The sequence below is a fragment of the Theobroma umbraticum genome, unplaced genomic scaffold (genome assembly GCF_002168275.2).
Source record: "Theobroma umbraticum cultivar Fairchild unplaced genomic scaffold, ASM216827v3 scaffold_115.0, whole genome shotgun sequence".
In the NCBI taxonomy this organism is placed as follows: Eukaryota; Viridiplantae; Streptophyta; class Magnoliopsida; order Malvales; family Malvaceae; genus Theobroma; species Theobroma umbraticum.
In genome coordinates, this window is record NW_018397284.1 from 393,074 (window position 1) to 410,885 (window position 17,812).

General features: G+C 34.6%; 2 protein-coding genes across 2 annotated transcripts; both read left to right on the forward strand.

The window, feature by feature from the left end:
* The first annotated feature begins 1,259 nt into the window (after positions 1 to 1,259).
* Positions 1,260 to 2,138, forward strand: LOC110428462 (uncharacterized). The gene has a single exon (XM_021444295.2). The coding sequence runs from the start codon at positions 1,480 to 1,482 to the stop codon at positions 1,909 to 1,911; it is 432 nt and encodes a 143-aa protein (XP_021299970.1). The 5' UTR covers positions 1,260 to 1,479; the 3' UTR covers positions 1,912 to 2,138.
* A 2,909-nt stretch (positions 2,139 to 5,047) lies between these two features.
* KEG (protein kinase KEG) lies at positions 5,048 to 17,812 on the forward strand. The gene is made up of 15 exons (XM_021444291.2): positions 5,048 to 6,196; positions 8,899 to 9,261; positions 9,382 to 9,612; positions 9,814 to 9,939; positions 10,041 to 10,377; positions 10,469 to 10,626; positions 11,686 to 11,843; positions 12,737 to 12,858; positions 13,011 to 13,145; positions 15,085 to 15,209; positions 15,350 to 15,454; positions 15,552 to 15,785; positions 16,649 to 16,982; positions 17,117 to 17,305; positions 17,420 to 17,812. The coding sequence occupies exons 1-15, from the start codon at positions 5,400 to 5,402 to the stop codon at positions 17,795 to 17,797; spliced, it is 3,792 nt and encodes a 1,263-aa protein (XP_021299966.1). The 5' UTR covers positions 5,048 to 5,399; the 3' UTR covers positions 17,798 to 17,812.

The window sequence follows — 17,812 nt, forward strand, 5'->3', positions numbered from 1 at the left end:
AGAGTATTTGACGTATTTTATATTCGGATTTTGAGCATATAAAAATTTTTAATACTCATCTCTGGTTCGAGTATCGCTTTTAAGACACTTGATATTTGAACTTGATTATATTAATTTTTAAATATTATTAAAAATCTGATACCTTAAACTCGATTATATATCAAAAAATACTTTAAAATTCTTTATTTTTTTTATAATAATGACATAAACTATATTCAAATCTTAAAAGGTTTTGTCACATAATAAAAGGTTTTATTTTAACTTCTTAATTAATTTTCCTTACCAAACAAAAAAATTTCCTTAACAGAAGTTTCTCAATATGAACATGATGCCAATTGATTGCGGTCCCCTTAACATTTATATCATGAAGAGAATAATAATAATGATGATTGTGTATTAAGTCCTTTATTCTTTAATCCACGATTTGAATTTAAAATTTTCATTTAAATTCAATTGTCATTATCATTTGAATTAAATTCAAAAGACGTATTATCCTATCTTTCATACCAACAATATTTTTCTATTGAATTTAAACAAATTAAAAAAAATTAGAAATATTTTATCGCAATCTATATTTCGATGATTATTAAACAAAAACCATTCTCAAACCTCTAACTTTACTTGTTAATAAAGCAACAACATGCAATATATTAATTTATATACCGATAATGTAACAAATATAAATCATAAACTATATAACTCTGTACCTCTCTTACACACATGTCTACCATGCATATGATTGCTTATTTATAAATACTATATCAAATATAGTAATTAACAGTTTACATTACTAATTATTATATGATAACTAACTAATTAATTAAACAAATTTCTTTACATAAACATTGCTTCATGTACTATACTAGATAACTACAAATGATCACACACTTCTACTAGACACATGTGCAAGCTTTCAATCAAAAGGAAAGACAAACTTGGGGAAAAAGAAAGAAAAAGAAACACAAATTAAAGATAAACAATGTCGACAGAGTAGCAGCCACATTAAAAACTGAGGAAAACATAGCAGGAAAAACATTTTCCCTAACCAATCAAATTCTGCCACATCAAGAAATTCTTGGCCCCCTGCCCGCCCTTTTCAATGCCAATCCAAAGTCCAAGTTTTTCCATAGTCACAAGAGTCTGCGCACGTGCTGTATATCCATTTCCTGCCAGTTACAATGAACAATGAACCCTAGTGTCTCTTTCTGAAGCTTACCTTCTAGCCTATGAATACACAAAGCTTACGGGTCATTTAAGTATCTCTCAAGAATCCTCTTCAATATTTTTCTATGCCCTTGTTTCTTGTAACCTTCCTTTTTCCTTTATCCCATGTTCCTTCCACGAAATCACCTTTCTTTACTATAATAATTCCCCATTGTCGTACCATTATATAAACCCCTATATAGTTAATTATTTCCCATACTCATCATCAACCATATCTTGTTAAACATAAGCACATGCTACTTTCCTTTTTCTTCCATGGATGTGCATGGAGCTCGCCACATGAAACCCCACAAGAAGCATTCAAAGAGAAGCAACTCTAAGAAAGATATCAAAGTGGTTTACATTTCAAGTCCCATGAAGGTCAAGACATGTGCCTCGCAGTTCCGGGCTTTGGTGCAAGAACTCACCGGGAAAGACTCCGACGTTGCCGTCCAGTTCATGGACAACTACGGCAGCTCTGAAAATTCTCCGACCAATTCGGACGGGATGACAACGACGGGGAGGGTTGTTGATGATGACCGTGTGGTTAGGGGTTTGCCCTTGGGGAATTCCAACCATGAATTGTCTGTGTTTGAGCCGTTTGATGATGGACTTATCATGGAAGGGAGTTTCTTGGGGATGTTTACATCAAGTTTGCTTCATGATCCTTCCCAGGTTGAGGCTGTTAGAAGCTTTGATTCAATTTAATTAATTTAAAAATATGTAATTATATAGTCATAGTCTGTAGCTAGTTAATTATTATATATAATATATATGTATTTATCGGAAATAATTCATATTAATTTCATTGAGAGTTCGATCAAAACATGAAAATCAAAAAAAAAAATTGCTTTATTGTTTTATCAGTGATATGATCATATCACTAATTTACTCTCTCTTTTTTTATAATTAAATTATTGTTTTATTATGTCCAAGACATCATTTTAATGTTAGCCAATTTCTTACTTCCAAAATGTAGCAGTAAAGTTGGACTTCCCCTTTATCTAACTCAAGACAAAACGTTTATATATGCATATGCCAACATTTTGGAAACCATAGTAAAATGGGGGGGAAAAAGATCAAAAAGTAACTAAATATTGATTATTTGGGTAGTTTAATGGGGAATAAAATGATTTCCTTTGACTTGTTTTTTTAGTGGGTTATTAAAGTAAAGTGGATGATAACAAATTAAGTCAAAATTGCTACCCATTAAAGGTGAGTTAATTATAACACTAAATAAACTAATACATCTCTCTTACACTAAACTATTATTATTATTATTATGTTAGTAGTATTTTTGCAAAAAAATTAGCATATTTGCTTTTGAGAACTTATACTATATCGATTTGACTTAACTCAAGTGGTAAGGGTGAGATGAGATAAAATTCGGATATAAAATTTAAGTTCAATCGTATTCATTCATCTTGTATTAAAAAAAAATTCTTTCGACTTAAGTGGTAAGAGTAAGATGGAATGAAGTTCGGATAAAACTATTAAGTTCTCGTTGTACTCTTCCATCTTGTTTAAAAAGAAAAAAAGAAAAGAGAACTCTTTCAGATCTTTTTTTTTTTATTTCGGAAGAAGGAAAAAATAAATAGCTAATTTATCAACCAAATGGAGCCTAAATATTATTTTAGATATGCACTTGGTTTAATAAATTAAAAAGACATTTGCATGTAATTAATAATTTATCATATTTTATCATAAATTGAAACCCAATCCCAAGTCAAGAAGATTTTTCTTTTTTTGTTGTTAAATTAAATTCAAGCTCATATCAACATTGTCTCTTGACCAAAATTGAGAAGAAAAGTTAGGCCCAAGAGCCCAAGAGAACAATATGCAAGAAGCCAATAAACTTAATTGGGCTTGGGTAATTAATGGCCCATTAGAAGATGAAATTAAAATAAAGCCCAAGCTGCCCACAAGTTAAAAATACAAATTGCACTCTTTTTTTCTTTTTTAACATACATTTTACCTTTGTGTATTAAGGATTTGTAAATTGTAATGCCAATAATAAGAATTGTACAAATTTGATCAAGTAGAATATCCATTTTGTGAAATTGCTCATGTAGTTTTTTCCTATTTAGTATTTACAAGTGGCTTGTTTTTGTTTTCTTGCTAGCATAATTCATGGAATCTTTATAATTAAGAAAAAATTATAATGGTGTCCTTATCATCAAAGTACACTTATAATTCAATCCACTATTTTTTTTTTTGAAAATGATAGCCACGTTCTTATGTTGAATTTCCATTTAATCATCATAAAGGTAAAAATTTATAATTACAAGTATATATTACAATGACAATTAAGTATTACAATTTATATAAAAATTAATAAAACAAATTAACATATAACTAGACATTTAACATAAAATTGGATTAGATCCACACATAATAATAGAAGTGAGCACTGATCGGTTGCAATCGTACAATCGACCGCAACTAATAATTTTCTTGAAACTAAAACTAACTGAGACTCACTCTTACATAGCAAAACTTGAACCTAAAATTTATAATTTTCTATGATTATATACACATGATTGTATGTGGTAAGAGTTTTTTTTTTTTTCATATATATGACAATAACAAAAGATTGAAGAAAAAATTTATATTAACTTGTTATTTTGGTAAGTAAATTTTTATTAGGATGATTATAGGTTAATAATATGCTATATGGTCGTAATGGTATTTTTATCATTTAAATGTCAAATGGAATTTAATTTTCATTTAATTTTTATATGAATAAAAAGACTTTTCCACAATCCTATGGTTCCATGTAATTTAAAGGATCATTTTGTATGCCTTTCAAATGTCGAATACTATTTTGACTCTTGCTTAACAACAAGTCAATTCTCCACCTAAAAAAAAAAATACAAAAGGGTCAATTTAGAATTAAATTCTGATTTTTTCAACAAAATATTTCAGCAGAATTAGGGTAGTATCACGTGTAATTAGGAAGTCTATTTCAAGAAACTTGAATGCTGTACCATATAAATAGGGGATAATTCCACTATCAGCCATTTAAGTTATCATGATTTTACAATTGAGTCCTGTATTACATCCTAAAACTAATTAATCCAGATATTATAATTTTTCTTTCTTTTTATTTATTTAAAAAAGGACAATAAATTCATCCATTTTCCCCATATTCCTTCCTACCAAATACACCATGTAAAAAAAAATCTTACAACCCCTTTGTCCAAATGGACGGCCATGATTGGATAGATCATAAATAATTCCACCATCTTTTGCCAAATTTAGTTCATGCTCCCTTTTCTCCATGTTTCTCCAGCCTAGCTCCCATTGTCCACTTAATACAAACAAACCTCCCAAAAAAATAAAAAAAATAATAATTTGAATTAATTTTGTTACTTATAAAATTAAGTTATATAATAAAAAGAAAATATTCCATCTTCTCATTCATCTTAAAATTCAAACTTGACACTTTTAAAATCGAAGTGCTAAATTTTAATCACCAAAATATCTTTTTTAATCTATTTTTTTTATATGAGAAAAAAATAAAAACAAAAAAAAACTCTATAAGTTATGCAATCAGTTATTATATTTTATCAAGATGATGAATTTGATTTCTACATAATAATTTATATAAATTAAATTTTTATAATTTTAGAAATTAATAATATCAGTTTAATTATTAACTGTGTTAAAATTTTGGTTATTATTTATATCAATTTATATTTTTTACTAATTTTTTTTATATTAAAAGAAAATATAATAAAAAAATCAATAGAAGGAAAAAGTAAACAAAGCTGAGGAATCAGGTTGGTGAGAGAGGGAGAGAGAGTCATAACACATAAACTCAATAAAGTCACCAAAGTGAAAACAGCTTCAGACTTCAGCAGCCAAACCCAAACTCAAAGCTCCCAAAGAAAATAAAAAATAAAAATAAAAATAAAAAAGAAAAAGGAAAATCCTTTTACTTGCTTCTATAAAACCCTCATTTTCTCTCTCTAAAAAAACCTTTCTTTCTCTCATCTGAGTTCTTGTCTTTGTATTTATTAATCATAAGTTTTATGATCTCTTTTTAGACCTCCATTTTCCCTTTTAATGGATCTGCCACTTCCCCTTCTCTCTTGACTACTTCCTCTTAAAAAGTGGTTTCTTTTATTGATATTCCTAATTTCCTGTTTGGGTTGTGAGGATTTTTTTTTAAAATTTTCTGGGTAAAAGGAGAAATGAAGGTACCTTGTTGTTCGGTTTGCCAAACTCGGTACAACGAGGAAGAGAGAGTTCCTTTGTTGCTTCAATGTGGCCATGGGTTTTGCAAGGAGTGTCTTTCCAAAATGTTTTCGGCTTCACTGGATACTTCTCTGCCGTGTCCCCGATGCCGCCACGTGTCCCTTGTCGGTAACTCGGTCCAGGCTTTGAAGAAGAATTATGGGATTTTAGCTCTTCTTGACTCGAACTCCAACTCAGGGTCGAATTTGAGAAACGATTTCGATTGCGATTACACGGATGATGAAGAAGATGATGATGAAGAAAGAGAGGATGATGATGAAAATGGGGATTTTTTCGATGACTTGGCAGGTGGCCGGATTAACCGTGGATCACATGCTTCGAGTTCCGGTGGTGCTGCCGGATGTGGGCCGGTGATCGAACTGTCAGCTCATCCGGGACTAAAGTTGGTTAGGAAGATAGAAGGGAAAGGGGAAGGAAAAGGAGGGAGAGCGGGAGTGGAAACGTGGGCAGCGGTGATTAGTGGGGCCCAAGGCGGGCCAGGAGGAAGCCGGTGTAAGCATAAGGTGGCGGTGAAGAAAGTTGGGGCAATGGAAGGGATGGATGGGGAATGGGTGCAAGGTCAACTTGACAGTTTAAGGCGTGCATCAATGTGGTGTAGGAATGTTTGTACTTTCCATGGAGTTGTTAGGTTGGAAGATGGTAGTTTGGGGATTGTTATGGATAGGTGTCACGGCTCGATTCAATCTGCAATGTTGAACAATGAAGGGAGACTTACTTTGGAGCAAGTTCTAAGGTTTTGTTTTAAATTTTGGCTATTTGTTTTTGTTTAATGACATTTTTGTTTGGTGTTCATTTTATGAAATGGTTTTGATTATGTTGACTATGGTAGATGGTATTCTACAACTTATTCTCTTTTTGCTAAATACAAACACAAACACACACACACACATAAAGTTGATAGGTTTCTCTTAGGCTAGGGCAAAATGTGCCTTCTGCCGAGACTCTTTATTGTCAGGCTGAATGAACCTTAACCTTTGAGCTCTTCCCCTTTGGTATTGGTCTTCTTATTTTAATGTTGGTTTTGTAGACTAGGGCAGATGAGAGCAAATCTTGATGTTTTATGCAGATTTTCTTTTTGTTGTTGATGCGTGGGAAGTTGTTGCAAAATGTTGGGTTGTGTTATTCGGTTGGAATGGGTGACTTGCTAGATGTACTGAATTCTTGTTGCCTTGTATGGAGTAGATTAAGGTATTGTGATTCCAAGGGAAGTGGTTGAAAAAAAATAGTTTTCTTGCATTGTAGATATTTGTACATTGAATAGAACTTTACACTTTAGTGTCATTGGAAATGTTTGTAGGGTGATCAATGCATTTCCATGGAGGCTAAGATAGATTGTATGGTAGTCTTTGATATCTCAAATATTTAACTTTTCTAGTTTCCTTCACTTTTAGTGTATATATGCAGATTCTATGCAGATGCCGAAGGATTTAAACATTTTAACTTTAACCGCTTAATGAAAATTCCTAGTCCATGTGCTTGTTGATTGACATATTTGGTATGAATATTCTACTCCTTATCTGCAAAAGCCTTGTAGTCGAGTGATATGTGCATCCTGAACAAGGGTATTCTATATGTATTGAGTATATATTATTTCAAGTTAGTTCTGATAACTAGTCGGTAATGTCTATGAGCCATTCATCATGATTACCGTGTGAGTGTGGATGGATTTATGTCACTTGGTGTTTGTTGAATCTGATTAAGATTGTCAGATGGGGAAAATGGGAAGCCTTTAATCACCAAGTGTTGGTTCATTCCCCCCCCCCCCCCCACCCCTAAACGATAGTTTCCTATTGCAAGGATGCAGAAGAGGATGTGTTCGAGGAATGTTTATATATTTAAGGGAAAAAAATTGGGGGTTATTCGGTTTTGATTGGTGATATTTGCCTGGGGTATTGTGGAAGCAAGATGATTTCATGCTTACCTTTTTACAATTGGGATCATGCTACAATTAGACGGGTGGAGGAAAATATTTGCTGACCTTGAAGTAGTGTTAGTGTTTTAAATGTGACAAATTCTGCATGATCCATAAAATGAAACTGGTACATACGTTCATTTATGCTATAGTACTACTAAATTTTCCTTTCACTGCTGAAATTAACGTAGGAGCTATTAGTGCAGGTATGTCTTTTTATTTGCATTAAACAAGGAGAAGAAAATTATAGTTATATGTAACCTTGATTACTGAACTGCTAAGCGAGAAAGGAGCTACAATACAAGAAGGCCTATTTTTATTTGAGATTGCAAAATATCACTGGGGATTTATCAATAGTGCTAGGCCTTGGAGATAGCTTTAGCTATAATTGGGCATTTGGCGCTTTTATGTTAAGATAGCTTTCTTACCAATATTAGAATAGATGTATGATTTTAGCATTATTGCTATTGATTAGGCTCAACCTTTACATGCTAGTTTCTGATGGATGTATTTAAGAAAGTAAACAAATAGAATTATAGGGATTTCTTAGACTTTAACGTCTTGCCGGATGATACTTGCCAGTTTTAGTCTAATCAAAGACTTTATCAGAGTAGTGACAGGTTATGTCTCTTGTTTCTTGAAAATTTATTGACAACTTTATGAACAGTTCTTACGTAAATAATATTACACTTTTCTATATTTTATATGAAAGGGACCACTTGACTTTTCAAATTTTCCTTCAACTGGAGGTTCTTACATTGTGAATGCCATTTCCATTAGAGTTTATTCTGAGCCAAATTTGTCCTTTTCTAATTATTTTGAGAATGTTAACTTGGTGTGCATTGTTGTAACTGGTTAGAATGGTGAATCTGTGAACACAAAACATGCAAATAATGCAAGGAATTTTCATTTTGATTGAAGTTCCTAAGGACACCCAAGACATTTTTCTAGGGGATTAGCTTTTCTTCTGATAAATGGTAGAATTTAACATCGTTACTTTGAGAGTAGAAAGCAGTAGCTAAAAATTAATTTGAATTTTACTAAGAAATGCATGTGCAAAAAAGTTGAAGAAGATAGCGAGAGGTATCAGTAATATGATATGTTGAAGTCTGTAGATTGATAAGATGAATGAATTGTTATGTATACATTTTTACTGATCATAGAAAATGTTAATATGGCATTATTATGCATGGGAAAGATATATGTGGCACGTTATCTTTTTCCTTTTCCCCCTTTTTTAATGTTTTTATGCATAAGATTTCTTACAGTTTGTTATTAGAGCTAACTGTTACAGCCATCATGTGTCATGCATTTTTCTGTTTCTGCACAAATATGTTTTTTCCCTTTTTTTGATTTTGATTTTTTTTTCACTGGGTTGAGGGTGTATTTAAATCACATCAAGTGTTTCCTGTTTTACCAAGTCTATGCCTGTCTTTAGCATATTTAACATCTTAGATAATTAGCTACGATGATTATGTGGCTGTAATGTTTTACATGACTTTGTGAGTGTTTGCCAAATGTAGATATGGAGCAGACATTACACGAGGGGTGGCAGAACTTCATGCGGCAGGTGTTGTTTGTATGAATATAAAACCATCTAATCTTCTTTTGGATGCAAGTGGTCATGCTGTTGTTTCTGATTATGGACTTGCTGCAATTCTGAAGAAACCTGCTTGCCGAAAAGCTCGAACTGAATGTGATTCCTCAAAGATTCATTCGTGCATGGATTGCACAATGCTCAGCCCGCATTACACTGCCCCAGAGGCATGGGAGCCTGTAAAGAAGTCACTTAATCTGTTCTGGGATGATGCAATTGGCATATCTGCAGAATCAGATGCCTGGAGTTTTGGTTGTACATTGGTGGAAATGTGCACTGGTTCCATCCCGTATGTGGAGCAATCTGTTTTTTCTTGTGTTACTCTTCTGTTTCTTTTTCTGTGTATGGATTTCTATGTTTTCATTAATGTTATGGTTTCATTGTAACACATCTGAATTTTTTTATGCAGTTGGGCAGGTCTGAGTGCAGATGAAATCTATCGAACTGTTGTTAAGGCTCGGAAATTGCCGCCACAATATGCAAGTGTAGTAGGTGTAGGATTACCTAGGGAATTGTGGAAGATGATTGGTGACTGCCTGCAGTTCAAGCCATCAAAAAGACCAACATTTAATGCGATGTTGGCAATATTCCTCCGTCATTTGCAAGAGATACCACGCAGCCCTCCTGCAAGCCCTGATAAGTAAGAACAGAATTGTGGTTGTTACCCATGCCTACTTCCTCTTTTGTTGTTTGTGATACCTAGATAAAAGCTAATTGCTGGCCTAGAAACAGCTGATGCTTTTAGTGTTGGTTATGCTTTTGTGTGGTTGTCTACTTATGAGAGACAGATTTCCAGTAAAATTAGTTAATAGTGTTTGATGAATTTTATTGGTGAATGCAGTGGCTTTGCCAAATTTCCTGGGTCAAATGCAGTGGAGCTGCCACCCATGTCTGATTTGGAGGTTTTACCTGAAAATCCTAACCATCTGCATCGGCTTGTTTCTGAGGGAGATGTGGGTGGCGTGAGGTTAGTGCACTTCATTTCAGACTTGTTTTTAGCTCTCTTGTTTGAAAAACCTTAAGCTTCTTATCTTATTTTCCATATGCCCGTTTACTTTGTTTGTGCAGAGATTTTCTTGCAAAGGCTTCTTATGGACAGAGCGGCAGCTCAATTTCTTCACTTTTAGAAGCACAGAATGCTGATGGGCAAACTGCTCTCCACTTGGCCTGTAGACGAGGTAGTGCTGAACTTGTTGAGACAATATTGGAGTATACAGAGGCAAATGTGGATGTTTTGGATAAGGATGGGGATCCCCCTCTTGTTTTTGCTTTAGCAGCTGGATCCCCAGAGTGTGTCCTTGCTCTCATTAGGAGAGGTGCTGATGTTCAATCCAGGTTGAGGGATGGCTTTGGTCCATCTGCTGCCCATGTTTGTGCCTACCATGGTCAACCCAACTGCATGCGTGTAGGTCTTATGTCAATCAGATGTATATGGTTTTCTTGCTTCTTCCCCACTATTTTGAGTTATCTGGTTTATGTTGCTAAATGTCTAACAGGAGTTGCTATTGGCGGGAGCTGACCCTAATGCAGTGGATGATGAAGGTGAATCTGTGCTTCATAGAGCTGTGGCCAAGAAGTATACAGAATCCGCCCTTGTCATATTGGAAAATGGAGGCTGTAGATCAATGGCTTTTTTGAATTCAAAAAATCTGACGTAAGTACTATACTGCTCCACACCCGAGCACTTAGTTATTTTTAATAGTAGAACACTAAATACATATTTGTTTCTCTTTTTCCCTTTCTGAGAGATGAAAGTCGTCAATAAGGCACTTGTAGCTTTTCTGTTTAATTAGTCTAGAACTCTGTAAACTGAATAAGTGATTTAACTTCATGATAGAATGACCTGCTTGTTTAACTTTAGGTTAAAAGTAACCAGCTTCCATTTTGTTTCTAACTTTTGAATGTATTTCTCCAGCTAGTTTCTTTCACAGCTCTTGTTTTCATTTTTATAAACACATTGCAATAATAATATGTTACCCTGCTACGTACGTCAATTTTGGGCGTTGAATTAGTGAACACCTTTAGACGAGATACCCTTGAACTTATCAGTCATCACTGATATTTTTAATAGTCTACTCATGCAGGACAGATAACTGGTGAACAATCTCTCTTCTCAATTATGTTGGAGACAGATGCATGCATTGCCATTAGGGTTGTGTTCTATTATTTTGCCTTTGGTGTCTGGATATGAATCCAGTCATCTATTGGTTTTGTTTGATTTCTAAACATACTCACAATTGGAATATTACTTTATTGATATACTTAGCTAGTGGCTTGTGGGGTATGGTTTAGGATCCTGGCTTGAGAAGACAGGGATTACTGCTCGACTCAAATGTAAATATATATTGAAAGTGATCCCTTGAGAAAGTTAAAAAGAGCTTTAGGAAATTTTTGATCCTTTCATATACTGAATTAGTGGTTGAATCTTAATTTATTACTACTTTGACTTTCATTCTCTCTCTCTCTCTCTCTCTCAGGCAGTAAATATAAATTTGCCAAAGTAAACTTGGAATAATTGAAACAGTAAACATAAATTTGCCAAAGTAAACTTGGAATAATTGAAATAGGCTATCTCATTTCAACCATTCTAGTCTGTTTCCTGTCTGCGCATGTTGCCACATTTTCTTTAGAATATGACTGCAATAAGTTCTTAGCATTTAATTTTTCATTCTGTTTCCTGCTGCTGCTTCATATCTTGATTCATCATCATCAGACCATTGCATTTGTGTGTGGCAACATGGAATGTGGCTGTTGTCAAAAGGTGGGTGGAAGTTGCACCTCCAGAAGAAATTGCTGATACAATTGATATTCCCAGTCCTGTTGGTACTGCTTTGTGCATGGCAGCTGCTCTAAAGAAAGATCACGAAATAGGTAGTGCAGCACTCTTGGATTGTCTTCTTTACTTAAATGGTCAGAATTTTCACTTTTAGTAGTCTCTAGTCAAATTTTTATCTTCAGCTATTCTTCACAGTTCCTTTAGTTAAAGATAGGTAATGTTATTTTAGCCATGCTGTAACATCTTCTTTGAATTGGTACACAGTTTTTGGTAAAATGTATATTTCCTTAAATGTGGTGTTTCATATGTTCATTGAAACTCCAATTTAGGATTTTATTCTTTATTATGAATTATGGGATTCTGTTGTTCAGGAATGGGATTGTAATTTCTGCATCGACTTACTATGTTGGTATAGATTACTCTAGAATTTTCTGTGTTGTTCTTTTTTGGCCAATATTTCTAGGAGTTCATGTTATTGTGCGTTGACTGCTTGTTGCTTTTTACCTTTTTACTAGCTGGTTTCCTGGTTGGAAATTTATTCCTAGTGGATTTTTTATAATTGTCTATTTGATCTTATTTTTTTGAGGATTAATAAAATTATGATTATTTTGTTTAATTTAAGCATGGATGCAAGGAATATGTTAAGAGATATTCTTCCTCTTCTCCTTCCTTGAATTATTCTTCTCACTGTTGCTACAGCCTTTTGGGCATACCAGTTACGACACTGTTAGGACATCCTTAGTCTCCTTTCTGGTCTTTGTTAGATTGTTTTCTTGTATATCTTTCACATCCTTAAACCTTGATCTTTGTTTCTGGCAAACCATAACCTACTAAACTCTTCAACCACCTTTGTTACCACCCTTCAAGGCCTACTACCATACCTTGGTTTCTTCATTTTTTCTTGGCAATGTTGTGTCCATCTTTTTAACCACATGAATTTGTATTATTCAGTAGTGATGATATGATTCATTCATAAAACTGCTTGTAGAGGGTAGGGAACTGGTGCGAATATTGCTTGCGGCTGGGGCAGATTCCACTGCCCAAGATGCTCAACATGGGAGAACAGCATTGCATACAGCTGCTATGGCTAATGATGTTGATTTGGTAAAAGTAAGCTACATAACTTCCTTTCTGTGAGGAGCACTTAATTGTCCTTTTTCTTTGATAATTTGGTTCCTTTTCATGCATCAATGCAAATTTCTTCACATTTATTTAGCCTGACTTTGGGTTTATACAAGTTCTAATTTCAAACTGGTAAACAGATAATTCTTGATGCTGGAGTGGATGTGAACATCAGAAATGTGCACAATACAACACCCTTACACGTAGCTTTGGCCAGAGGGGCAACATCATGTGTTGGGCTGCTTTTATCTGCTGGGGCAGATTGTAATTTGCAGGTTTCTACCCTTACTGCCAAAAAATCTTTTCCATGGAATGCTTTGGCATATGTTTCCCCAAATAAAGTGATTGGATTATGGACCTTTTTGTTACGGAAGTAAATTAGTGTTTAATGCACAGATATTCACTAGATACATGATCTAGGTCAATTGTACTCAGAGTCTGTGCTTTATTATTTTGGTGGTTGTTTGGGGTTCACATATTAGAGTTATTTTTTCTGATTATGTTGGTCTGAGGATGGTTTGATCTAAATTATAATGAATAACTCATTTTCTTGAAGAGCAAGACCAAGCCTCCATATAACAAAGAATTGGGTGCTTAGCAATTTAAATAAACTTAGTTCTTTGATGTAGAACCCTACAGACACAGAAAATGATATATAAATAAATTGAAATATTAGACCTGGAATGTGGCTAAATTAATTGCCTAATCATCCCATTAGGCATGCTAATTTAAAATGCAATGTGCTGGAGAATACATGGCAGATGATGCTGAGATTGAGTTAGAATGAAGTGTGCTTATATTTTGCGATTGTGTTGCGAGGGCATATTTTGTTGCACAAGGTCTTTCTGCTGATTCTAGACAATGTCTTCGAGGAGAATGAAGGAGTGTTAACACATTAGATATTTTGAAAAGTATGCCTCAGAGTTTCTAGTTGGTCAGGGTTGGGAAAGTTAGAGGTCTTAGGTTTTATGGTTGTAGAGAGTGGTTTGGGGTTAATAGTTGAATAAGGTTTGAATTGATTCTATCTGAGGGTGAAGTTGTGATGAACATGAAAACTAGGGTGTTAAGTCATAAGTTATAATTGGCAGTAATTGGTTGGAAAAGTTGTGCAATGTGTAGGGTGTGGGTTATAATAAAGGAGGATTAAATTTGGATTTCTAAAAGAGAAGTTTAAGATGTTTTTGCTGTGCTCTTAACATTTACCCTTTTTGACATTGCTCGACTATAAAAGCTAATGAAGTTGGGGTAATTTGGGATAGTTAAAATTGTTGTAGGAATGGATGGGTCCCAATCTTTCTTTAAATTTGATAAATTGACACTTACTTTTGGTCAATTAAAGCTATGTGAAGAAGATTTGTTATTTGAGACCAGAGGGATCATAACTAGAGCGGAACTTTTTGCTCGGACCAAAAGAATTTCTTGTTTATCTAAGAACCCTTGATTCAGGCATTGGCTTGCAAAAAGATAACATTGATCTACCCAAGTAATAGATATGGCAAAAAGGAAGAAATGTGTTATCGTAGAAGTATTAGATAGTTTGGCACTTTATCATTCTTAAGTTCATGAAAAATTTTAATCCACAGCAAGCAAGAAATTTTGTGGTCTTTGTTTGATCAGGTTGAAAAGTTTTTAAGTCAAACTGTTCTATTGGTTGGTATCTGACGCAAGAAGTCAGCACAGATGTATCTGTACTTTATAGTGTTGCTCAGTGATTGTCTGACATGGTTACATGCTTGACATAGATACATCCCTTTTTTGGTTTTCCCTTATATTTGGAAGGTCATAACTCCATACTGGTTCGTTTTCAAGTTTTTGATATAACTCCAACCCAGTTACATTAGGAAAAATTAACAGTTGGAGAAATGTAGTTTTAAAGCAAGGAGCAATTTGGCATGTAATATTTAAGTATTTAATGCAGTAATTAAAAAAAAGAATAAGATGATGCTTGTGGTTGACTTAATAAATTTACCAAGTGGTCCATCAATCCTGATTGCTTTTTCAATCTGATGGTTATTTTAAAATAAAATAAATAAAACGAACTAAAATTACAGTTGTTTGAGAGTGAGATAAAGGATAAATGGGACAGTGAGCTTGAGTTTTCAACATATGTCCAACAATGGTGCTTAGGAAAAATTAAGAGTCAGAGCAGCATAGGATGAGCTATTCTTTTCTTCTTGCAGTCCAGTTATTCATTCTGTCTTTGCTCATCACCAGGGTGATGAAGGTGATAATGCTTTCCATATAGCAGCAGATACTGGAAAAATGATACGTGAAAATCTTGAATGGCTCATAGTTATGGTGAGAAATCCTGATGCTGCTGTTGAGGTTAGAAATCACAGGTCAGTTCTTGTTTATTGCTATCATTTTTATTCATGTCTTTTCTTTGGTTCAATATTTTTTTGGCAGCACATTTTACACTGTAGAATCTTTATGTTGGATCCTTATATTACTAACATGGTGTCAATACATATGATGACAGTGGTAAGACATTACGTGACTTTTTAGAGACACTTCCCCGTGAATGGATTTCTGAAGATCTAATGGAGGCACTAACAAATAGGGGAGTTCATCTGTCCCCTACAATGTAAGGAGAAGGTTTACATCATTGTGCATGCATTCACATGATTTATTTATTTGTGTGTACTTTTTATGATGATTCCTTTGTTCTTGATCTTATTCAGATTTGAAGTGGGTGATTGGGTGAAGTTCCGACGGAGAATCAGTACACCTACATATGGGTGGCAAGGTGCCAGGCATAAAAGTGTTGGCTTTGTGCAAAATGTGGTGGATAGAGACAATCTTATTGTGTCATTTTGCTCTGGAGAGGCTCGTGTGTTGGTAAATGAAGTTGTGAAAGTGATTCCTTTGGATAGAGGGCAGCATGTTAAGCTTAGAGAAGATGTCAAGGAGCCAAGGTTTGGATCAGTTTAGTTTCTTATTTATTGTAGGCAGTTTCTTCGGTCTTTTAAGTATCCTAGGGCTGGGATATGGAGGGGCCTAAACCCTATGCTTTTCCATTTATTACCTGGAATGGGAACTTTGCTAAACTCTCGAAAAATATGGTATTATGTTTGAAGTTGCATGCTGTTGCCATAGTGTTCCAAAACCGTAACTGAAACCATAACCAAAACCATTTGGAAATGGCATGTGTAATCTTCAGATATTTTGAGTATTTTTGTTAAAGTAGGATGACAGTATTATTTGTGATCTTTTTAATTATCATATAACATAAAATTAGGATAAACATATTATGTATAAGTGGAGAGTGGTGATGATATTCCCCTGGGTAAATGGTAATGGATGTCAGCATAATGTCTCGGCCGTTTACTTTCTTTATCTTATGTGTTAGGCAAGTTGTTTATGTGTCTCTTGGTCGCTGTGTGCATATTCTGTTCTTAAGAGGCAATAATGACAGTAGTATAATCCTTCTGCATTTGGATGCTTAGCTTGTACTTAGGTTGGTACCCCCTTGTCAGGTTTTTACTTTTTTCTTGTTAGCTGTCAAACAGAAAAGAGACAAGGATTCATGTTTCCGCTGTCTTTCCAATGTTTCTGAGAGACAGGAAGCCATTATGGATTTTCCTGATTTTTATCCTCTTGATCTGAATCTATACATTAGAAGCCAGTGGATTATATGTTTAGTCTCCTCTTGAAGTCGTACTTCTGCCCATTGGATGCTGGCATCCCATTAACTTAATTGAATGGCTTGATCATTGATAATTAGTTTATATATTTTCAGGTCAGTTTGATCTAATGAATGGATTCTTTCAATCTTCAGGTTTGGCTGGCGTGGTCAATCACGGGACAGCATTGGAACTGTTTTATGTGTTGATGATGATGGGATTTTGCGTGTTGGCTTTCCTGGAGCTTCTAGAGGATGGAAAGCTGATCCTGCAGAAATGGAAAGAGTTGAAGAATTCAAGGTTGGGGATTGGGTTCGTATTCGTCCTACTCTTACAACGGCAAAGCATGGATTAGGATCTGTAACACCTGGGAGCATCGGTATAGTATATTGTATTAGACCAGATAGTAGTCTATTGTTGGACTTGAGCTATCTTCCAAACCCTTGGCATTGTGAACCAGAGGAGGTTGAGCCTGTTACTCCATTCAGGGTATATAAGAGACTTCAAACTTTCTTTATCGATGGTGTTGATAAAGCTTTTCTATTTACTTAATTTCTTTTTCCTCTTTAATTGAAACTGGTTCTTCTTACAAAGAAAAAGTAATATATTGTTTGATTTTATAGATTGGTGACCGGGTGTGTGTGAAGCGATCTGTCGCAGAACCGCGATATGCTTGGGGTGGTGAGACCCATCACAGTGTTGGAAGAATTAGTGAGATAGAGACTGATGGGCTTCTTATGATTGAAATACCTAATCGACCAATCCCATGGCAGGCTGATCCCTCTGACATGGAAAAGGTTGAGGATTTCAAGGTAATTACCTCCCCCTTTCTCAATGTAGTCAATGGACTATTTATTGAGGATTTTTTTTTGGGTCACCCATGTTATGATTTTAAAGAATCTTCTGTATATATTCATTAAGAGCAGGTTGGCGATTGGGTTAGAGTAAAAGCTTCAGTATCCTCTCCAAAATATGGATGGGAGGACATTAATCGCAACAGTATTGGTATAATTCATAGCTTAGAGGAGGATGGTGATATGGGTATTGCTTTCTGCTTCAGAAGCAAGCCTTTTATTTGCTCTGTCACTGATGTAGAGAAAGTGCCTCCTTTTGAAGTGGGACAAGAGGTTCATGTTATGCCATCTGTCAGTCAGCCCCGACTTGGATGGTCAAATGAAACTCCAGCAACTGTTGGAAAAATTGTGCGAATTGACATGGATGGAGCTTTAAATGTAAGCATGCCACTCATCTTTGAGCGCAACCCTTTTTTTTCTATCCATTTCCTTTTATCTGGAAGCAAATAAGCTGGTCTCATGTTA